The sequence below is a fragment of the Dama dama genome, chromosome 10 (genome assembly GCF_033118175.1).
Source record: "Dama dama isolate Ldn47 chromosome 10, ASM3311817v1, whole genome shotgun sequence".
Classification (NCBI taxonomy): domain Eukaryota; kingdom Metazoa; phylum Chordata; class Mammalia; order Artiodactyla; family Cervidae; genus Dama; species Dama dama.
The window spans coordinates 3632959-3657017 of NC_083690.1; the positions used below are offsets into that span (position 1 = coordinate 3632959).

The window sequence follows — 24059 nt, forward strand, 5'->3', positions numbered from 1 at the left end:
TTCTCTCAGAATATCCCACCCTTGCCTTCTCCGACAGAGTCCCAAAGTCTGTTCTGTACATCTGTGTCTCTTTTTCTGTTTTGCATATTGGGTTATCGTTACCATCTTTTTAAATTCCATATATATGCGTTACTATACTGTATTGGTCTTTATCTTTCTGGCTTACTTCGCTCTGTATAATGGGCTCCAGTTTCATCCATCTCATTAGAACTGATTCAAATGAATTCTTTTTAATGACTGAGTAATATTCCATTGTGTATATGTACCATAGCTTCCTTATCCATTCGTCTGCTGATGGGCATCTAGGTTGCTTCCATGTTCTGGCTATTATAAACAGTGCTGCGATGAACATTGGGGTGCACGTGTCTCTTTCAGATCTGGTTTCCTCGGTGTGTATGCCCAGAAGTGGGATTGCTGGGTCATATGGCAGTTCTATTTCCAGTTTTTTAAGGAATCTCCACACTGTTCTCCATAGTGGCTATACTAGTTTGCATTCCCACCAACAGTGTAAGAGGGTTCCCTTTTCTGCACACCCTCTCCAGCATTTATTGCTTGTAGACTTTTGGATAACAGCCATCCTGACTGGCGTGTGTTGGTACCTCGTTGTGGTTTTGATTTGCATTTCTCTGATAATGAGTGATGTTGAGCATCTTTTCATGTGTTTGTTAGCCATCTGTATATCTTTGGAGAAATGAAGTATCTTCAAATAATATTGAATATAGACTCTAAAGACGATTTTACACCCTGTGTGTTGTTAGTCACTCAGTTATGTCCATCTCTTTGTGACCCCATGAACTATATGTAGCCTTCCAGGCTTCTCTGTCCATGGAATTCTCCAGGCAAGAATACTGGAGTGAGTAGCTATTCCCTTCTCCAGGGGATCTTCCCAACTCAGGGCTTGAATCCGGGTTTCCTGCATCGCAGGTGGTTTCTTTACATCTGAACCACCAGGGAAGTGCCTTTACACCCTAGAACAAAACTGAAAAACAAAATTTAGAGGTACAAATAATCATAGCGGAACTAAAATGGAATCATAAAAATTCTATTAATGCAAGAAAAAGAGGAAAAAAGAAACAAAAATTTGAACCGAATAGAAAAGAGCTGGCAAAGTGGTAGATTTTAATCCAGACAATCAATAATCACAGTAAATATGAATACCAAGTAAAAAGAGACTGTTTAGATAAAAATGCAAAATCCAACTAGAGGCTGCCTACAAACAAAGATGGCAGTGAAGTTGTAATGGGGGTGTGTATATCTGGGGTTTTGGGGGTGATTGACTTAGGTGGTAGCTGCACAAGGGTAATTCCTTTGTAATTGCTTGTTAAACTCCATTTTATGTACTTGAAATGTATATTCCTGATAAATAGATAAGGTGGCAATCAAATGTCTGCTGAGGTGGGGAAGGAGCCTCAACTCTTCTTTCCTTGGGACACTGTGGGCGTGCACTGAACAAGGTGCACCTGTCCTTCGTGAAATGCGTGCACTGACTTTACGGCACCTGTCTGTAAGCCGCAGTGAGAGGCACAGCTCTTGATTGGCACAAAGGCAGACACAAGTCAGGGAATGTCATCTCAGGAAGGGCTCCAGAGGTCTCCTGATGTTGGTCCTCTCAGCGTGGCCTGCGTACCAGCAGCATCAGAGCCCTGGGAGAACGTGTTGGAAACACAGACTCCAAGACCCGCCCAGACGTACAATCAGAACAACGTCCCAGGTGACTAGTGAGCACCATTCTAGCCCATCTGTCTGCTCATCAGCCCTTTATTTATCTGCTGTGGTGATGTTAGTTACCACCTCCTCAGTCCTGCTGTGTGGCAGCAGGTGCAGGTACCTTGGATGCTTTATGTGAGAAGTGCAGTCAGGTTGCATTCAGGTGAGACCGTTGGCATTACAAAGGATACCTGCCTTTATTCACACCCAGGAATCAGTCCCAGGCCCTTTCTCAGCACCTTCCTTTCTTCATGGAGCATATGTGTACTGAGCAGTTGCTGCATGTGAGGCCCTGGGTCAGAGACTGGAGAAACTGAGGTAATCTGACAGTCCCTGGCCCCAGGCTGGGGTGGCAGTAGGTGAGCAGATTTCCAGTGCAGAGCAGAGCCGGCAGTACTCACAGCTTGCACAGGGGACCCGGATGCACATGGGTTAGGCAGGTAATCCCAGAGGGAGAGGATGTGTGCTTGCTGGGGAAGGAGATACCTGTGCTGACCTACAAAGTAAAAATTAACCCAAGTGGAGGAGGTCAGGAGGAGTAGGAAGGGACCATTTTGACAATAAGAAAAATGTTTTATTGGGAATTCCCTGGTGGCCTAGTGGATAGGACTCCGCACTTTCTCTGCTGGGCCCTAGTTCAATCCCTACTTGGGCAACTAAGATCCTGCAAGCTGTGTGGTGTGGCCAAAAGAAAAAAACAAAAAAAGAGTTTTATCTCAAAAGAGAAACTAACAGTTAGCTTTTCCTTTCCTGTGCCTTGTTTTTGTCTCTTAATACTCCAGAGACAAATAGTCCAGTCTTCTCATTGGCCTGGTCTCTACTGTTTGATTGGAAAACTCTGGTAACTTTTCTCTGTCTCTGATGTGGTGACTGTCCTTCCTTGTGACAGGCACAGGCATCCAGTGGAGGAACATGGGCAGTATAGGAGGAGAGTTTAACTTCACTCAGGTGCTTCTGATGCTGCTGCTAGACTCTGTCTTGTACGGCTTAGTGGCCTGGTATGTGGAAGCCATCTTCCCAGGAGAGTATGGTACACCCAAGCCCTGGTACTTCTTCCTCATGGTGAGTACTGATGCTGCTGTTTTATAGATTGACACCAGGATTTTTATAGCTTGTCATCAATGTTCCTATCCCTCTTGGTGATATTGGTTGCACCTTCAAACTCTGAGAAATCTAAGTGGGGTTCTCTAATCTGGATTTACTCCAAACCTGTCAAATTATGGTTGCCAAAGGAGCATGATTAATGAGTCTCAGTCTCTCTGACCCTTGCCCCACTGCTGATTCCCTGTGCAGAGGCCCCTTAAGAGTGCGGTGGCTGTCTCATGTGCCCCCTTGAGTGGCATGCCCTACATTCCCCCACAGAATACCAGCGCAACAAGCTAGAGCCCTCAGGACTCCTTGGCCTCTTTTCTCTTGGACTGGTGGCAAGGCCCTGGCTCTCTTTGAGACCCCTGTGACCTGAGGGCACAGCTTTCATTGATGACCCCATGAAGTTCTCAGAATCTCTTCTCTCCTACAACGACTGGATTTTTCTTACAAAGTTGACCTCGTTATGCCTGATTCGGCCCTCCTGCAGATTCAGTCTGAGCCCATCTGAATTGCACAGGTCCTCACTCCAGGCCTTGGCAAAGGCCGCCATGCTTGCCCTTCTTGGTCTGTGGAGAAGTGGGTGGATTGTTAGCACCAGCGTTTCTCCAGGCCTTTGCCCACAGGGAGGCTGCTGGCCGTCCCAATAGCTTCTCCCCCCATGCACCAGGAGTATGCACATGAGGCATCTTCTGTAGCTCCATCCTCCAGGCCATGGGTTGTAGGTTGAAATGCAGTTTATTAGTAATGAGTCTGTGAGCAAATTCTTGACTCCTTCAGGCATCATCAAAGGTTCAATACCAGGAAATCTGGCTGGCGAGGCTGAGGATGGGGGTGGGAGGAGCGAAGTGTGAGAATTTAATTTACCGAAATATCTTTCTTCCAGGAGAAGAATCCAGTTCACCTAAACATATTAATGAGTTTACTTCCTCTCTAGCCCTCCTACTGGTGGGGAGAACCTACATCCCTTAGGAAACCTGTGCTAGACTTAGAGGATCCTCAGCAAGCTCTGGGAAACAAGTTCATTCAGAATGAGCCTACCAATTTGATAAAAGGAATTGAAATCCAGCATCTATACAAGGTATCAGCTCTCAGATCTTCTGAGAACTTTAGAAATAGTGTATAGAGGTTTCTGTTTCATTCTGACAGTTACAAGGTACATTTTGTGATAGATTGCTTTTTTTTTTTTTTTAACATCTCAAACAAGCAGAACTTTATTAAACAGGCAGTGAGGGCAGGCTGACCCCAAAGGATTGGCCTCGTGATAGACTTTTAATTCCCTCTGTCACATAATCCCACAAATTAGAAGTATAACATAAAATGTCCTATTTCCTGTCATAAAGTTAAATGACTGGGTAGAGGGTCTAGATGATCTCTCTTGAAACAGTCTTGCAAATGCCAGGCACCTCTTGTTTGGGATGCCGTAGAACTCAGTCATTTGATGGCCAGCTTTGATTCACCAGTGTTCTTATGCAACCAAATCAAGTAGTAAACCAGATGTCACTGTTGACTTCCAAATGTGGAAGTGTTCATCCTCTCTCCAGTGTCTGCTGAGTCCTGTGTTGACCAAGGGCTCCCCTGACTGGATGCCTGGGGGTAAGCTCTATACCTGCTGTGTCCTCCAGAGGAGTCTCCATTCCTCAGACATGATGGACCTATGGAGAGGTGGTGCCCTCCGTGTGGCTGATACACCGTCAAAGTCAAGGCACTAGCTCAGCACTTTGTGTCACCTTCCTGACCTGTGAGATCAAGTGGATCACATCCTAGTCCAGGGGATCCATGGCATGAGGGATCATCCCAGCTCCTCCACACCCTGTGGGAACAGCTGGGAATGCTCCAGCTTCACTGGATTTACTGTGGCTTCAGTACGCAGGGATTTCTCCTCTTTTTTTTTCTCATAACAGGCAGCCTGCAGGCACATGGTTCTGCCATGATGTCGGCTGCTCAGCAGAGCCATCCCAGAGCACTTTGCTTTCTAATTACTGACTTTCATTGATTTTCCCTGGACCAGTGGAAGCATGTAGCTCCCTGCTATGTGCTTGTCATTCCCTGGTTGCAAGACGGCTGTTGTAGCTCATCTATAGGGAAAGATAAGAGCAAGGGGCTTTCTTTTGGGAAAAATTTTTTCCTTCCTGCCTCCTCCCTCCCTCCCTTCTTTTCTGCCCTTCAGTAGATCACCCCTTCTTCTTGCCTGGAATTCTGCCAAGTGTCCACCTCAACTTCAGAAAGGAGACTGAGAAGTCAGGGAAGAGGCCTGTCATATTTGATTCATAATAATCACACCAAATGGTGCTGGGGGCAAGGAAGTGTGCCAGCTTCCCTTACTCAGCACCCTGCTCCCAAATGCAGTAGATGAATTGTGGGGAGGAGTGACACCCAGGTCTCACCCAACTATAGCGTCTGTACTCCAGACCTCGCACCTGGCCCTGAAATTGGCTAAGGCGTAGGCTGAAAGGTGATGTTACCTCTGCAGACAGCATTGTGGGTGTTTTCATTTTCTTCTTTATGCTCTTATAAATGGATTACTTGTATAATAAGAAAAAAATAAAAACAGGCCAGTCTGTCTGGGGTTCTCTCCCGAGGACAACACTGCCCACGGAAGAGGCAAGGTACCCTTTCTCAGGGGCTTGGCCAGCACTGAGGAGCGAGGTAGGCTTGAGAAGCAGGGAGATGGTCTCATTCCAGCTCCAGGCCCTTCGTCTTTCAACTCTGGCCTCTGTGGTCTTGCTGCTCTCCCACCGGGTTCCAGAGGCCAGGGAAATCCCCCTAGCCTTGCTGGTCCTCAGTTGCTCCAGGCAGCTAAGCTCTGAAAGAAAGGGCTCCCTTTGTGGATTTCCACTTGGAGTTCCACTGTTGAACTTTCAGGGGAAATTGGTGTGGGTGCTCAGCCTGTCATAGGTTCTTCAGAAACGCCGCAGGCATGTGTGTGTTAGGCTATCAAACTTGGCTTTTCATCAGGTGTTCTACAAGGGAAAGGATGAACTTATGGCAGTCAAAGACCTGACCATGAATCTGTACCAGGGCCAGATCACGGTGCTCCTAGGCCACAACGGAGCGGGCAAGACCACCACCTGCAGCATTCTCACAGGTGCGTGTGGATCAGCTCTCCCAAGGAGGCACTGGAGAGATCCTTGATCCAGATCAAGATTTTTTGGCTCGGGAGGGGGGATCGGGATGGGGAATACGTGTAGATCTATGGCTGATTCATATCAATGTATGACAAAACCCACTGAAAAAAAAATAAATAAATAAAGGGGAAAAAAAAGGAAAAAAAAAAAAAAAAGATTTTTTGGCTCCATTTCCGGTCATTGGATTTCCCTGACATTTTTGTTTGTTGTTTGTTTTTTACCATCTAGTGATTCACATTACCCTGTGTCAGGAGGAGAGAATATCTAACTTTTTCAGTCAGTCTGAGGTACTTAGTTCCAAACACTTCCAGGAAACTGTGAACACTGCTGGGCATGTTTCCTTCCAGGCAGAACCTTCCAGTACAGTGAGGCACCGCTGATCCCTCAATCAAACATTTCATCCAAACAAATCATACTTTTGATTGCCAGGGGCCCATTTAGAATGATACCTGGTGAATTATGCTGAAGTTGTCTGTTTAAGAATAATTTTTATGCCTAAATAATTCTTCCCATCACTAAAATAATATCTGTGACATTTGAAAACTCATTCATTCAAGAAAAATGTATTTATTGAAGGGTTAGCCCATGTAAGGCTCTGTACAAAACCAGCAAGATACATTTCCAAATCTCAAGGAGCTGTGAAAACCAACCAGTTCCTCCACTGGTTTTGGACACAGAACACCAGATGTCTGGAGAGCTGTGAGCTCCTCAGAGTCCAGCTGCCACAACCCTCCTCACAGGTTGCTAACACACCTTCCACTGAAAACATTGAAGAGCAGTGATATTGTGAAGCTTGGTCTGAGGTGCCTTTGGTATTGGGACACACACACACACACATATATATTCTTTTTTCAGATTCTTTTCCATTATAGGTCATTACAGGATATTAATGAATATAGTTCCCTGTGCTAAAATATAGTTTATCTATCTATGCTAAGTCACTTCAGTCGTGTCCGCCTCTGTGCGACCCCATAGACGGCAGCCCACCAGGCTCCGCCGTCCCTGGGATTCTCCAGGCAAGAACACAGGAGTGGGTTGCCGTTTCCTTCTCCATCATCTATCTATAGTGATGTATTAATCCCAAGCTCCTAATTTATCCCCCCCTTTCCCCTTTGGTAACCGTAAGTTTGTTTTCTATGTCTGTGATTCTGTTTCTGTTCTGTAAATAAGTTTATTTGTATTCATTTTTTTTTAGATTCCATATATAAGTGATATCATGATAATTGTCTTGCATTTTCTGCCTTCACTTAGTATGATATCTTTAGGTCCATCCATGTTGCTACAAATGGCATTATTTTATTCTTTTTTTTATGTCTGAGTAAAGCCTTCTTTATCCATTCTTTTGTTGATGGACATTTAGGTTGCTTCCATGTCTTGACAGTGAACAGTGCTGCTATGAACATGGGGTGCATGTATCTTTTTGAATTAGAGTTTTTCTCTTTTCCAGGTATATGCCCAGGAGTAAGATTGTTTGGATCATATGGTAATCCTGTTTTTAGTTTTTTAAGGAACCTCCAGACTGTTTCTTATAGTGGCTGCACTAATTTACATTCTCGCCAACAGTGTAGAAGGGTTCCCTTTTCTCCGTACCCTCACCAGCATTTACTATCTGTAAATTTTTTGAAGTTAAGATGGCCATTTTGACTTGTGTAAGGTAATACTTTGTTGTGGTTTTGCTTTGTATTTCTCTAATAATTAGCGATATTGAGTGTCTTCTCATATGCCTGTTGGCCATCTATATGTCTTCTTTGGAGAAATGTTTATTTAGATTTTCTGCCCATTTCTTGATTGAATTTTTTTATATTAATCAGTGTAAGTTATTTGTATATTTTGGATATATTAATCCCTCGTCGGTACATCATTTGCAAATATTTTCTTCCATTCTGTAGGTTGTCTTTTTGTTTTGTTTATGGTTTTCTTTGCTGTGCAAAAGCTTTTGGATCCCATTTGTCTATTTTTGTTTATGTTTTTCTTGCCTTAGAAGACAGATCCAAAAAAGTATTGTTATAATTTATGTCAAAGAATTTTCTGTTTTCTTTTAGGAGTTTGAGAGTAGCCAGTCTTACGTTTAGTTTTATTTTGAGTTTATTTTTGTATATGGTGTGAGAAAATGTTCCAATTTTGTTCTTTTACATGTAAATATACCAGTTACCTCACCACCACTTATTGAAAAGACTGTCTTTTCTACATTGTATATTCTTGCCTCCTTTGTCATAGATTAATTGACCATAAGTGCATGGATTTGTTTCTGCCTTTCTATCCTATTCCACTGATGTATGTGTCTGTTTTCATGCCAGTATCATACTGTTTTGATTATTGTAGTTTTGTAGTATAGTGTGAAGTCAGGGAGCATGATTCCTCCGATTCCATTCTTCTTTATCAAGACTGTTTTTGTGATCCAGGTTCTTTTGTGTTTTCATACAAATTAAAACCATCTTTTTGTTCCAGTTCTGTGAGGAAAAAATGCCTTTGGTAATTTGATACCAATGGCATTGGATCTGTAGGTAGCCTTGGTAGTTCGGTCATTGTAACAGTAATAACTCTTCCAATCCACGAGTGGTAGGTCCTTACATCTGTTGGTGTTGTCTTCAGTTGCTTTCATCAGTGTCTTACAGTTTTCCAGATTCAGATTTTTTTATTATCTCCTTAGGTAGGTTTATTCCTAGGTATTGTGTTCTTTTTTATATGATGATAAATGGGATTGTTTCCTTCAGTCCTTTTTCTGATATTTCATTGTTACTGTATAGAAATGCAACAGATTTTTGTATATTAATATTTTTATCCTGCAACTTTACAGAAATATGTGTCCATATTATTACTTAACTCTTACAGCAGTGTAATTACAAACACCTGTGTGTATTTTGCTCAGTTAACCACGTTGGAGCTCATCAAAAGCAGGAAGGACATGTGTTTCTGCTACCCCTAAATGTCCTCTTACACTGTCATGGAACATATACTCCTTGGATGCTGCTGACTGTGACATGAAACATAGGATAGTATGTGTAAGAGCAGCAGACAAAGCAGAGGTCATCATTAAGCCTTTGTACTGTTGTGGCTCTGAATGACAATGACTTTAGGATATTATGTCTTCCACTTGCTTCTAGGACTTATTACTCCTTCAAGTGGAAAGGCATTTATCAATGGATATGAAATTTCTCAAGACATGCTTCAAATCCGGAAGAGCATGGGCTGGTGCCCCCAGCATGATATCTTGTATGATAACTTGACTGTAGCAGAACATCTTTATTTCTATGCTCAGGTGAGTCAGTGGGTGATAGACTTGGTTTCCTCTGTATCCACTTTTAAGGATGGTAAGATAACTTGCAACTTTCTGACTCAACCTCAGAGGGACTTGAAACCTCTTATGGACACTATTCCCTAAACATTCAGAAAGAGGAAGGGGTGTGGCATTTAAAATCTTTGAATTAAAAAGTTTCTAGAAAGTATTTTTTTAGTCTAATTATTTACTTCATTGATGAAATTCACATATCATAAAATTCACCATTTTGCTTATTTTGCAATATAAAATTCAGTAGTTTTAAAAACTACGTTCACAGTGCTCATCACCACTCTCTAACTACGGAACGTTTTCATCTCCCTGAAAAGAAACCTGGATCCATCAGTGGTCACTCCCCATTCTTCCTGCCCAGCCCCTGAGCCACTAATCTGCTTTCTGTCACTGCAGGTTTGACTGTTCTGAGTAGTTCCTGTGAATGGAATCACACAATTTGACTGTCTGTGTCTGGTGTCTTTCACTTAAAGTGTTCAGGAATTATCCATATTTCGGCATGTATCAATACTTTACTCCTTTCAATGGTGGAATAATGTTCCATTGTGTGGAATTGTATGCCATATCTTGGTTATCCATTCATCAGCTGATGGACCCCTGGGTTGTACCTTTTGGCCATGTGAATAATACCATGAATACTAGTGTTCAAGTTTTTGTTTAAACACCTAGTTTCAGTTCTTTGGAGTATATACCTAGTATTGAAATTCATGGGTCATAAGATCTACCTCTGTGTTTAACTTTTTAAAAAACTTTCTGAGGTACTTCCATTCTAGGTGCCATAAATTGGTATCTCATGGTGGGTTTGATTTACATTTCTCCAGTGACTATAATGATATTAAGCATCTTTTCATTTGCTTATTGGCCATTTATTTATTTACTTGGAGAAATGTCTATTAAAGTCCTTTGCCCATTTTTCAGTTGAGTTGCTTATCTCTTTGTAGTTTAGCTTTGAGAATTTTTCGTGTGTTCTAGATGGTAGATCCTTATCAAGTATATGATTTGCAAAAAACTTTCTCCCATTTCTGTGCATTTTCTTTTCCCTTTGTTGATAATGTCCTTTGATGCACAAAAGTTTTAAATTCTGATGAAATTCAGTGTATCTGCATTTTCTTTAGTTGTTATGCTCTTGATGTCATATTTTAAAAAGCATGGCCTGGGATTTACACCTGTTTCCTTCTGAGAGTTTGTTACATTAGTTCTTACATTTAGGTCTTTGATACATTTTGAGCTAATTTTTAGATGGTGTGAGATAGAGGTCAGATTCATTCTTTTGCATGTGGATATTCAGTTGTCCAGCACTATTTGTTGAAAACACCATTCTTTCCCCATTGAATGGTCTTGGCACCTTTGTCAGAAATCAATTGACCGTAGATATATGGGATTATTCCTGGAGTCTCAACTCTATTTCATTGGTCTATGCATCTATCCTTATGCCAATACCACAATTTCTTAATTACTATAGCTCTGTAGTAAGTTTTTTAAAAATATTTATTTATTTATTTGGCTGTGCCAGGTCTTAGTTGAGGCATTTGGGATCTAGTTCCCTGATCAAACCTGGGCCCCCTGCATTGGGAGCATGGGAGTTTTTGCCCCTAGACCACCAGAGAAGTCCCTGTAGTAAGTTTTGAAATCAAAGAATGTGAGTCCTCCAACTCTTGTTTGTTTTCAAGATTGTTTTGTCTGTTCCAGGTCCCTTGCATTTCCATGTAAATTCTAGGATCAGCTTGCCCCTTCAACTGTTTATTCTTCTAATATGCTGTATCACTGCAATGCAATCCAACACTAACGATGGAGTCAGTGCACACTTCACATGCTACAGGCACACTTCCCCACAAGACTGCTGCCACATCAGAAAATAGCCAGAGCTTGGGATTCCCAAACAAAGCACTTCCAAGAACCTGACTACAAATGTAGGAGTTCCCACTGACTCCTCAGTTTCACTGATTCACTAGAATGACTCACAGAATTCAGGATTATATTATATATTATATGTGTATATTATAAAGGATATGTAAATCAGGACCAGCCAAGAGAATAGACATGCAGGGTGATGTCTGGGAGGGTCCCAGATGAAAAGCTTCCATGTCTTAAGGGTGTGTCACCCTCTTGGCGCATCACTGTAAGAGAGTAACTCACCTAAGCTTCACCTAAGTGTCTAGTTTTTATTGGAGTTTCATTACACAGGTTTGTGATCGAATCATGAACCTCATGACTAAACTTAATCTGCACTCGCTCCCTCCTAGCAGATCGGGAGATCAGACTGATAACCTGGCTCAAAGCCCCAACTCTCAGATCACATGGTTGATCTTTCTGGTGTGACCAGCCTGGATCTTTATCACTTCAGTAGCAGGTGTGACCTGAGGGTACTACCAGGAATAACAAAGACATATCATCACTCCCAGGATTTAGAGGCTCCTCCCAGTAACTGGAGACAGACACCAGCTAGATTCTTTATTATTTAATACTTACAATGATTCTTAATATATTGAACCTTTCTTGCATTCCTGGGATAAATCCCACTTGGTCATGGTGTATAACCCTTTTAATATGCTGTAGTACTTAGTATTAATAAGTCATTTATTTAGATGGTTCAAGATGCAAAAGCAAGGTCTTCTCTGGCAGTCAGTGGTTAAGACCCTGCCCTTTCACTACCAATGGCCCAGGTTCAATCCCTGGTCAGGGAACTAAGATCCCACATGCCTCACAGCTTGTGGAATAAAAAGATGCAAAAGCCTTGTATCCCTTTCCCTAAAGGTAGTAACTTTACTGTGTATTTTTCTCATGTATGGTTTATGTATATATGATAGCCCCCCCTTATTTGTAGGGGATTTGCTCCAAGACCACCAGTGGATGCCTGAAATCTCAGATAGTACTAAAGTCTATATGTCCTCTGTTTTTTTCCTGTACATGCATGCAACCTATGACAAAGTTTAATTTATAAATTAAGCACAGCAAGACATTAACAACAATCAATAAAATAGAACAATTATAACAATATACCGTAATAAAGGAGCTTCCCTGGTGGCTCAGATGGTAGAGAATACGCCTGCAATGCAGGAGACCCAGGTTCAATCCCTATGTCAGGAAGATTCCCTGGAGAAGCAGATGGCCACCAACTGCAGTATTCTTGCCTGGAGGATTCCATGGACAGAGGAGCCTGATGGGCTGTAATAAAAGTTATGGGAATGTGATCTCTCTCTCTCAAATTTTTTATTGTACTGTACTTAAAGGTGGTGCTAGTGGTAAAGAACCCACCTGCCAATGCAGGAGATATAAGAGTTTGGGTTTGATCCCTAGGTCAGGAAGATCCCCTGGAGGAGGACATGGCAACCCACTCCAGTATTCTTGCCTGGAGAATCCCATGGACAGAGGAGCCTGGCGGGCTACAGTCCATGGAGTTGCAAAGTCAGACACGACTGAAGCGACTTAGCGTGCACGCGCTGTTCTTGTGATTTGATGTGGTAAGATGCCCATGTGATGAGATGAAGTGAGGTGAAGGATTTCCGGCATTGTGACACAGCTTTAGGCTGTTGACCTGATGATTCATCAAAAGGAGGATCCAGGCTCCAGGTGATCCTGGATCATCAGATCATGGAACTGTTGATGGTGGTTGGATGTCAAAAGCAGACAATGTCGATGGGTGGGGATCCTGGACAGGACAGAGCAGCATGGCACACGATTTCAGTGTTCAGAAGGGTGTGCACGATTTAAAACTTACGAGTTTATTTCTGTTAATTTTTTATTTAATGTTTTCAGACTATGGTTCACTGTGGGTAGTGGGTAACTAAAACTGTGGAAAGAAAAATCTCAGATAAGGGAGATAAGGGGGTACTGATCTACAAGCAAAATGCTTGTTGGGCGGTCTCCGGCCCCGTTGGAAGCCCTGGCCGGATCTCCATCCCTGCCGTTTCAGCTGAAAGGCTTGCCACGTCAGAAGTGCCCTGAGGAGGTCAAACGCATGCTGCACGTGCTCGGGCTGGAGGAGAAGCGGGACTCCCGGAGCAAGTTTCTGAGTGGCGGGATGCGGCGCAAGCTCTCCATCGGCATCGCCCTCATCGCGGGCTCCAAGGTAGGCCCAGGGGCCTGCGGCGCGGCCTGCAGCCCGGGCGGGGCTCTGCCATCCTCACGATGCCGCCCCTCCGCCCTCCAGGTGCTGATGCTGGACGAGCCCACCTCGGGCGTGGACGCCATCTCCAGGAGGGCCATCTGGGACCTTCTGCAGCAGCACAAGAGCGACCGCACCATCCTGCTGACCACCCACTTCATGGACGAGGCCGACCTGCTGGGGGACCGCATCGCTATCATGGCCAAGGGGGAGCTGCAGTGCTGCGGGTCGTCGCTGTTCCTCAAGGAGAAATATGGTGAACGGGGTGGGCGGGCAGCCGAAAGTCCATTCCGCACGGGGTCCGCGTGGCTGGTCCAGGTGTGGGAGAAAGTGTCCACCGGTCACGTTCCCCGAGGGCCCCTGAGGTCAGGCAGGGAGCGGCCTTCTCTAGACGGCCTGTCTGCTCCCTGTGGGTGGAGACCCGAGGCCCAGGCAGAGGAGGAGGAGAGTGGAAAGAATCTCTGAGACTTGGAATCAGAAGGCCTGTGCCTGAGCTCCATGCTGGTAGCTCTTCACCCTTGTTACCAAGATAGTTCGTCGTTTTGTAGCCTTAGTTTCAGTTCAGTTCAGTCGCTCAGTTGTGTCCGACTCTTTGCGACCCCATGAACTGCAGCATGCCAGGCTTCTCTGTCCATCACCATCTTCCAGAGCTTACTCAAACTCACATCCATCTAGTCAGTAATGCCATCCAACCATCTCATCCTCTGTCATCCCATTCTTCTGCCTTCAATCTTTCCCAGCATCAGGGTCTTTTCAAATGAGTCAGCTCTCCACATCAGGTGGCCAAGGTATTGGAATTTCAGCTTCAGCATCAGTCCTTCCAATGAATATTCAGGACCGATTTCCTTTAGGATGAACTTGCTGGATCACCTTGCAGTCCAAGGGACTCTCAAGAGTCTTCTCCAACACCACAGTTCAAAAGCAGCAATTCTTCAGCTCTCAGATTTCTTTATAGTCCAACTCTCACATCCATACATGACTACTGGAAAACAATAGTTTTGACTAGACAGACCTTTGTTGGCAAAGTAATGTCGCTGTTTTTTAATATTCTGTGTAAGTTGGTCATAGCTTTTCTTCCAAGGAGCAAGTGTCTTTTAATTTCATGGCTGTGATCGCCATCTGCAGTGATTTTGGAGCCCAGGAAAATAAAGTCTGTCACTGTTAGCATTGTTTCCCCATCTGTTTGCCATGAAGTGATGGGACCAGTTGCCATGATCTTAGTTTTCTGAATGTTGAGTTTTAAGCCAGCTTTTTCACTCTCCTCTTTCACTTTCATCAAGAGGCTCTTTAGTTCTTCTTCACTTTCTGCCATAAGGGTGGTATCATCTACATATCTGAGGTTATTGATATTTCTTCTGGCAGTTGTGATTCTAGCTTGTGCTTCACCCAGCCTGGCATTTTGCACATAAGTAAACAGAGTGACAATATACAGCCTTGACGTACTCCTTTCCCAATTTGGAACCAGTCTCTTGTTCCATGTCCAGTTCTAACTGTTGCTTCTTGACTTGCATATAGATTTCTCAGGGGGCATGTCAGGTGATCTGGTATTCCCACCTCTTGAAGAATTTTCCACAGTTTATTGTGATCTACACAGTCAAAGACTTTGGTGTAATCAATAAAGCAGAAGTAGATGCTTTTCTGGAATTCTCTTGCTTTATCAATGATCCAGTGGATGTTGGCAATTTGATCTCTGCTTCCTCTGCCTTTTCTAAATCCAGCTTGAACATCTGGAAGTTCATGGTTCACGTACTGTTGAAGCCTCACTTGGATAATTTTGAGCATTACTTTGCTAGCGTGTGAGATGAGTGCAATTGTGCAGTAGTTTGAGCATTCTTTGGCATTGCCTTTCTTTGGGATTGGAATGAAAAATGACCTTTTCCAGTCCTGTGGCCACTGCTGAATTTTCTGAACTTGTTGGCATATTGAATACTGCACTTTCACAGCATCATGTTTTAAGAATTGAAATAGCTCAGCTGGAATTCCATCACCTCCACTAGCTTTATTCCTTGTGATGCTTCCTAAGGCCCACTTGACTTCACATTCCAGGGTATCTGGCTCTGGGTGAGTGATGACACCATTGTGTTTATCTGGGTCGTGATGATCTTTTTTGTATAGTTCTCCTGTGTATTCTTGACACCTCTTCTTAATATCTTCTCCTTCTGTTAGGTCCATACTGTTTCTGTCCTTTATTGTGCCCCTCTTTGGATGAAATATTCCGTTGATATCTCTAATTTTCTTGAAGAGATCTCTAGTCTTTCCCATTCTATTATTTTCCTTTATTAAAATGAAGATTAAGAGACCATGTTCCTCAAAGAGGGAGCTAATGCCTGCATAGGGTGAGTTGTCCTCTCCATAGCGGGGTGCACTCCTGCTGGACATCCCACCACAGACATCCCCCTGCCTTCCTGGACCCCAGCCCTCTGGGTTTCCCTCTAGCGTCTCTGACTGCTCCTCTGCATCACTTCTGCTGCTAGGCTTGGAAGCGCCCAGGCTGCTTCACTGCTTTTCCCCTGCTCACTGACTCAGCGGTCTCACTCAGGGTCCTGACTGACATGTGTCTGTGCTGAAACGTGTCTGCGCAGGACCTCTCAGTGGAGCTCCAGCTTGGTGCCTCTACTGCTGACTCTCCACACCCTCAGACAGGGAACGTGCCTGTTGGACTGTCCGTGGCTGATGCACAGCTGAACTCCAGCTCTTGACCAACACACCAGCTCACCCACAGTAAAGGCAGCTCCATCCGTTTAGCAGCTTGGCCAGAACCTCAGGGCCCCTGATCCTCTGTGTGTCATAGCCCACATCTGATCCATCTGCCAACCCCAGTGGCCTTGCCCTCCTGACACCCTGGCCCAGCCTACTGTCTCCCTGCCTGGATCATGGAAGTTGCTTCTAGCCCACGCCTGGCCTCTGGCCCACTTGTCAGAATGAGTGTGCCACTCTGCTGCTCAGTCCATTGATGACTTCCCATCCCACTTTCTGAAAGGAAAAGGCAGGGTCCTGGGAGTTGCCCAGATGCCTTGCTTAGCCTGGTCCTGCTACCCCAGCCATTTCTCCTGATATTCTTCTGCTCCCGCCTCAGGGCCCCCTTTCTGATCCAGGACATGGGCCGCCTCCTTCATCCCAGACCACATATCGCCACGCCTCCTCCTTTTCCTCAGGTCTTCAGTCCTTTCAGAGATGTCACATTCTCAGTGAGGCCTTCCCCACCTTCAAAGTCACGATCCCCAATATTCTGTATCCCCTTCCTGTTCATCTTTTGCCTTAGCACTTGACACTAGCGTGGCCTTGATTTACTTATTTACCTTATCATATGTCTCACGTTCCTGTAATGAAAGCTCCTTGAGTGAGAGTAGGGATTTTTGACTGTTTGATCTGCTGCTATGTGCTCAGTATCTAAAAAAGTGCCCGTCATGTCATAGGAGCTCAGTGAATGTTTGTTGAATGACTACAGTGCCAGCAATGTAGTAACAAGTGTTACTAGTAGCTTCTGAAAGAATGTTTAGAATACCATAGGGTATGTGTTCTCAAAACGTAATTAAATTATGAAAGAGATATTTTTGTTCTTAACTTTAATGTTCAAGGTCTCTCCCTGCTCAATTTTCACCTCCCCACATTAGTTATCCCTTAAGCAGAGTGTTGCCTTTAATGCAGCCCTCCTTTATTTTGCCTAGTATTGCTAAATGCTGTTAAGTGATAACAGCATTTATAACATAACATAACAGCATTGGGAAGTGTCCCAACTATGGAGTCAAAGGAGAGACTCAAGAATAGTATTATAGACCTCCCAAGGCAAATCCACCACAGGTCTCCAGCTTGTCTAGCCTATGGAGCTGTCCTGTTCTAGGCTATAGAACATTAAGTGTAACTAAAAAGAGAAAAACCGTTTCATGATGTTTTAAATGTTTCAGGTGCAGGATATTATATAACTCTGGTGAGAAAACCACATTGTGACTCAGAGAAGCTTTCTCTTCTGATTTACCAGCACATACCATATGCAGTCTTCCAGTCTAGCATTGGAGAAGAACTAACATTTATACTTCCTAAAGAGAGCATGCACAGGTATGGACCTGAGAGGGCTGGAGTAATTGTTTGCATATGCTCAGTGTTCAGTCATCTCTCCCGTCCCTGTCCTCACCAAGGGCTCTCAATTCTGTAATGGTCTGGATCTCTAGGCCTTTGATATTTCCTAGAAAGACACCGCACTCCAGCCAGAGTGCACTTGAAAATACAGGACTCTGTTGTTGCTGTTTAGTCACTGAGTCATGTCTGACTCTTTCGCAGCCCCATGTATTGTAGCCCGCCAGGCTCCTCTGTCCATGGGATTTCCCAGGGAGGAATACTGGAGTGGGTTGCCATTTCCTTCTGCAGGGGATCTTCCTGACCCAGGGATCGAACCTGCATCTCCTGCACTGGCAGAAGGGTTCTTTACCATCTGAGCCACCAGCGAAGCCTTTTGATCATGTTCCCTCCCTCCTTAAAAACCCCTGATGGCTCCCAGCTGCTTTCAGATTAAAATCAAATTCTTTATGATGGTGTCAAAGGGGCCCTTGACTGTGTGAACTCTAATTACAGGTACCCAAGTAACTGAGCTCAGATGAAAACTACTTGATTTTCCTTTATATTACAGTTGACCCTTGAACGACATAGGTTTGAACTGTGTGAGTCCACTTATACCCGGATTTTTCAATAAATAGGTTATTATGGTACTACTACACTACCCTTCATTTGGTTAAATCTGTGTATGCAGAACATTTGGATTTGGAGGGCTAACTATAAAGTTATAAGTGGATTTTCTATGTGGGGTGGGAGCCGAGGTCAGCCTTGTAATTATTTCAGACCTCAGACTCGTTCCCAACATGTCCCTCTCTCCCTCTCCTCAGTCCTCATGTTTCTTTTGGATAGGAATCTTAGTTATACTTCATTGAGAAAGTAAACACCATCCGACAAGTACTCTATTTATCCCTTTTAACAGACCTACAGACTTGCTTTTTTCAACACCAGCTCAAGTACTCAGCCACTTGGGAATTTGCTGGTTTGATTATTTCCTCTTTCATCTACATCATCAACTTCTCTGTCTTTGGCTCGTGTCCACAAACATATTAGTGCGCTCTGGAGATCCACTGTCTTGAGCCTGCCTCTCTTTCCAGACACCACTCCGTGTCCTGTAACCCTGCGCAGCTGAAGCTCTCTAAAAATAGGTTAATCAGCTTGCTTTATCTCATTGCCCATTCAGTCTACTTCACACTGACTTTCACACCCTTCATGTGAGCTGGAAAAATGCCTATTCAGGTCTTCTGCCTGTTTTAAAATTAGGTTGTTTGTCTTTTTGATATTGAGTTCAATGAGCCATTTATATGTTTTTGGATATTAACCCCTTATCAGTCTATATACTATTTGCAAATATTTTTTCCCATTTCAATAGCTAATCTTTTTTTTTTGTCAATAGTTTCCTTTGCTCTGCAAAAGCTTTTAAGTTTAATTAAGTCCCATTTGTTTTTGCTTTTGTTTCCTTTGCCTTAGGATATAAATCCAAAAAAATACTGTTACGGTTTATGTGAAACTGTGTTCTGCCTTTGTTTTCTTCTAGGAGTTTTATGATTTCTGGTCTTACATTTACATCTTAGTCCATTTTGAGTTTATTTTTGTATATGGTGTGAGAAAATGTTCTAATTTCATTCTTTTACATGTAGCTGTCCAGTTTATTTCTCAGCACAGCTTAACAAAGAGACTGTGTTTCCGCATTGTGTGTCCTTGTCTCCTCTGTTGTAAGCTGATTGGCCGTAGCTGCGTGGGCTTGTTTCTGGCTTCTCTGTTCTGTTCCATTGACCCACTTGTCAGTTTTTGTGCCAGTACCGTACTCTTTTGATTACTGTCGCTTTATGTGATACTTCCAGCTCTGGTCTTTTTTTTCTCAAGATGGCTTTGGCTATTGAGGCCCTCTTGCGTTTCCATGAAAATTTTAGAATTATTTGTTCTAGTTCTGTCAAAAATGTCATTGGTATCTTGATAGAGATTGCATTGAATGTGTAGATTACCTTGGATTGTATGGTCATTTTAACAATAATAATTCTTCCAATCTAAGAACAAGTGTATTTTTCTACCTCTTTGTGTTGTCTTCAATTTCTTTCATCAGTGCCTTATGGTTTTCCAAGTACTGGTCTTTTATCTCCTCAGGTATGTTTGTCCCTGGCTATAATGTTCTTTATGTGATGGTAAATGAAATTGTTTCCTTCATTCTCCTTTCTGATAATTTTTTGTAAGTGTATAGAGTTCTGTATATAGAACAGAACAATATAGAACAGTAGAGTTCTGTATATTAACTTTGTATTCTTCAAATTTTACAAATTCATTTATGAGTTCTAGTAGTTTTTTTATGGCATCTTCAGGATTTTCTACATAATAGTATCATGTCACTTGAAAATGGAGACAGCTTTACGTCTTCCTTTCCAATTTGGATTTCTTCTATTTCTTTCATGTCTAATTGCTGTGGCCAGGACTTCCAAAACTATGTTGAATGAAAGTGGTGAGAGTGAGCATCTTTGTCTTATTCCTGATCTTAGAGGAAACACTTTCAGTTTTTCACATCAAGTGTGATGTTAGCTGTGGGCTTATATGTGGCTTTTATTATGTTGAGGAACGTTCCTTCTATTCCCACTCTGTGGAGAGTTTTTATCATAAATGGATATTGAATTTTGCCCAGAAACTTTTCCTTCATCTGTGGAGACAATCATATGAGTTTTATTCTCTAGTTTGTTAATGTGGTGTATCACATTGATTGATTTGCAGATACTGAACCAACCCTTGTATCCCTGAAATAAATCCCACTTGATCACAGTATGTGAACCTTTTAATATGTTGTTGGATTCAGTTTGCTAATATTTTATTCAGAATTTTCGCATCTATGCTCATCAGTGATATTGGCATGTAATTTTCTTTTTGTGTGTGATAGCTTTGTCTGGTTTTGGTATCAGGGCCTTATAAAATGAGTTTGGAAGCTTTATGTCCTCTGCAGTTTTTTGGAATAGCTTGAGAAGGGTTTTTCTTCTCTAAATGTTTGGTAGAATTCACCTGTGAAGCCAACTGGTCCTGGACTTTTGTTTGTTTGGAGTTTTGTAAAATTATTTCTGATTCAGTTTCGTTACTGATAGTTGATCTGTTCATATTTTCTATTTCTTCCTGGCTCAGTCTCGCGTTTCTGTGAATTTGCCCATTTCTTCTTTATTGTCCATGTTATTGGTCTATGATTGTTCATAAACAGTTCTTATATTCCTTTGTGTTTCTGTGGTGTCCGCTGTGGCTTCCCCTTTTTCATTTCTGATTTTATTGATTTGGGCCCACTTTCTATTTTTCTTAATGAATCTAGCTAAAGGTTCATCAGTTTATCTTTTCAAAGAAACTCCTCTTAGTTTCATTGCTTTTTTCTATTGTTTTTGGTCTTTGTTCATTTCTGCTCTAATATTTATGATTTATTTTCTTCTACTAACTTTGGGTTTTGTTTCTTCTTGTTGTTCCTTTAGGTTAAGTTTAGGTCATTTATTTTAAAATTTTCTTGTTTCCTGAGGTTGGCTTGTATCACTATAAACTTCCGTCTTAGAACTTCTTTTGCCACATCATGTAGATTTTGTATTATTGTGGTTTCATTTTCATTTGTCTCTAGGTGTTTTTAAATTTCTTCTTTGATTTCTTCAGTGACTCATCAGTTGTTTAGTAGCATGTTGTTTAGCCTCCATGTTTGTGATTTTGTAGTTTTTTTTCATGTAGTTGATTTCTAGTCTTATAGTGTTTCAGTCAAAAAAGATGCTTCAAACAATTTCAGAGATGAATTAATATTTACTTTGCACCTGCAGTGTGCTAGGTGTATTTTGATTTATCCTTACAGAAAGTTTTGAAGTAAATGGTATTATTTATGCTCATCGTTCAAGGTCAGAGTTATGAAGCTCAAGAGGGACAGAATTGAGATTTGAACAAATATCTTCTTAACTCCATAACCCATGCTTTTTCCTTTGTAGAAAGCCAAGGGTAATAAGGAGGGATTCAAATAATAAGGATTATTTGATGAATAACCTGCTCTTCCCTTCCAGGTTTGAAGCTCTGTTTACTGACTTGGAACTGAGGCAGGAAGAGCTGGGCATTGCCAGCTTTGGGGCCTCTGTCACCACTATGGAAGAAATCTTCATTCGGTAAGTGAATACGGAAACCATAGATTCCAGGAATCTTAGGGTTGGAATGGTACTTAAACATTGCCCTGTGTTTGAATCCTTTCTGTAACATCCTCACTGAATAGTCTCCCAGCCTCTGACTAGTGCTTCCAATAATAGGGATATTCATTAGTGTAGAAAATATTGAATGTAATATCATCCAACAAACATAATTTTAACATAAATTCCTAGGAATGAAAAGCAAAAAGTGGCATCCTATCAGTTGGGATGCTTTTGACACTAAGTAACAAATAACCCAAACTCGACTGGTTTAGACAATTAGGAAGGTTTATTATTTCATTTAAAATAGCATTGAAACATGTTTATTATCATATGTGAAGTAGATCACCAGTCCAGGTTTGATACGTGAGACAGGGTGCTCAGGGCTGGTGCACTGGGATGACCCTGAGGGATAAGATGGGAGGGAGGTGGGAAGGGGGTTCAGGATGGGGACACATGTACACCAGGGCTGATCCATGTGAATGTATGGCAGAACCACCACAGTACTGTAAAGTAATTAGCCTCCAACTAAAAGAAGAAAAAAAAGATCTCCCAAGGTAGGGCAGCTCTGGCATTGACTGACTCATCCACCAAGCTATTTGAATGTAATGAAGCAGGAATGCTGGCTCAATGCTAGGAAGGCTTTGAGGGGGCCTCCCTGGTAAACTACCCAGGCAGCCACACTGGGCCATAAAGTGGCAAGGAAACCAGGTCAGTATTATTTTACCCAGTCTGGTAATGTTTGTCTTTGAAATAGAATATGCAGGCTATTTATGAGTATTACTTATGATATATTAAAATTTATATCTATCATTTTATCTTATATTTTCTACAAGTCCTGTTGAGTCTGTATGGCATTCTCTCCCTTTTATGGATTATTTTTTTCTCATTCTGCAGTTTCCTCCCTACCCCACAGTAGTTGGAAACTATATTTTCTTATTTTATTATTTTAATGGTAAGCCTAGATATTAAGATGCACATAAGTAATTTATCAAAGTCTCAGCTGAAGTAACATCTTTTACTCTGCTCCTGGAAAATACCAATACTTTGAAACACTTTAGTTTTATTCACACACATCCTACCATTACCAACTTATACATTATACTATCATTATATATTTTAATTCTCTTTTTTAACATTGCACAAAACATTACCGTTTTATCAAAGACAGTGGTCATTTACATTCATATATATATTCAGCTCTTTCTGTGTTTTTTTTTCCTAGTGCTTCTCAGACTTTCCTGCTGCCTGAAGTACATTCTGTCCCATGTCCTTTACTGTTTTTATGCTGGTTGGTGCCAAATGCTCTCAGTTATTTTGGTCTGGAGATGATTTTGTTTCTCATTTTTGAAGGATATTCTCCTTATCCATTCTTTTGCATTCATTCATAATATAGCCACATATTTTAAATGTGTTTCTTATAACGGCATATAGTTGGAGTTTAAAAAACATTAATTTGTGTATCTTTATCTTTTAAGTAGTTCTTTGTTGTTGTTTTTCAGTTGCTAATTCATGACCAACTCTTTCCTACCCCATGTATTACAGCACACCAGCCTCCTCCGTCCTCCACTGTCTCTTGGAGTTTGCTCAGATTCATGTCCATTGAGTCAGTGATGCTATCTGACCATCTCATTCTCTGCTGCCCCCTTCTTTTGCCTTCAGTCTTTCCCATCATCAGGGTCTTTTGTAGTGGGTAATAAACTTCTAATTCATTTAGTTTTAGATCTATCATATTGCTCAGTGTCTTCTATTTATCCCACCAATTCCATATTCTCTTATTTCCTTTCTAGTTTTTGGAATTGATTTAGTGGGTTTTTGTTTTTTTTTTTTGCTTTCTATTTTCTCCTCCATTAGTTTAGCATTTGTATGTTATCTTGCTCTTCTCTTACTAGTTATCCTAAGATTTCAATGTGCATTTTTAGCTTATTAAAGTGTACAATAAACTAGCACATTTACTGCATTCCAGACAATGCAATGAATAGCACTGTTAAATTCCATTTGTTCCACTTTTGTTATGTGGTATTTATTCAACTATTTCAATTCTGTGTATATTTAAAAGTCCATAGCACATTATTGGTTTTTTGTGCAATCAGCATTCATTTAAATTTAGCACATATTTACCCTTTGCATTGTTCTTACACTCTTAAGCATCATTCACCCTTAAGCTTCCATCTCGGGCTATTTTCTTTCTGCCCAAACAATATCTATGTCCTTTAGTGCAAATTTCCTGATCTGATGAAGTCTCAGAGTTTTTGTTTGCCTGAAAATATATTTTTGGCCTCCATTTTTAAAAGAATTTTCCCTTGATACAGAATTTTACATTGTCAGGGGTTGTTTTTAATACTTCTACAATGTAATTCTAATTTCTTCTTCTTAAAACAGATTTGTTGGGGTATAATTTACATACTGTAGCATTAACCAGTAATTCATACCATATAGTTTGATAGCTTTTAGTAAATTTATGGTGGGACCATAAGCCGACACTGTAAGCCAATATTAGAACATTTTCATCACCTGGAAAGATCTTTCATGTTCATTTGCAAATATTC

General features: G+C 41.8%; 1 protein-coding gene across 1 annotated transcript in view; it reads left to right on the top strand.

Moving 5' to 3' along the window:
• The window catches only part of LOC133063989 (ATP-binding cassette sub-family A member 17-like), an 86606-nt gene that overhangs the window by 24405 nt on the left and 38142 nt on the right, over window positions 1–24059 (top strand). Inside the window, exons 9-16 of the mRNA XM_061153930.1 lie at window positions 2597–2769; window positions 3731–3874; window positions 5752–5881; window positions 9026–9180; window positions 13124–13279; window positions 13361–13571; window positions 17221–17371; window positions 21394–21492. Coding sequence (XP_061009913.1) covers window positions 2597–2769; window positions 3731–3874; window positions 5752–5881; window positions 9026–9180; window positions 13124–13279; window positions 13361–13571; window positions 17221–17371; window positions 21394–21492 — 1219 coding nt within the window. The remainder of the gene's footprint in view (window positions 1–2596; window positions 2770–3730; window positions 3875–5751; window positions 5882–9025; window positions 9181–13123; window positions 13280–13360; window positions 13572–17220; window positions 17372–21393; window positions 21493–24059) is intronic.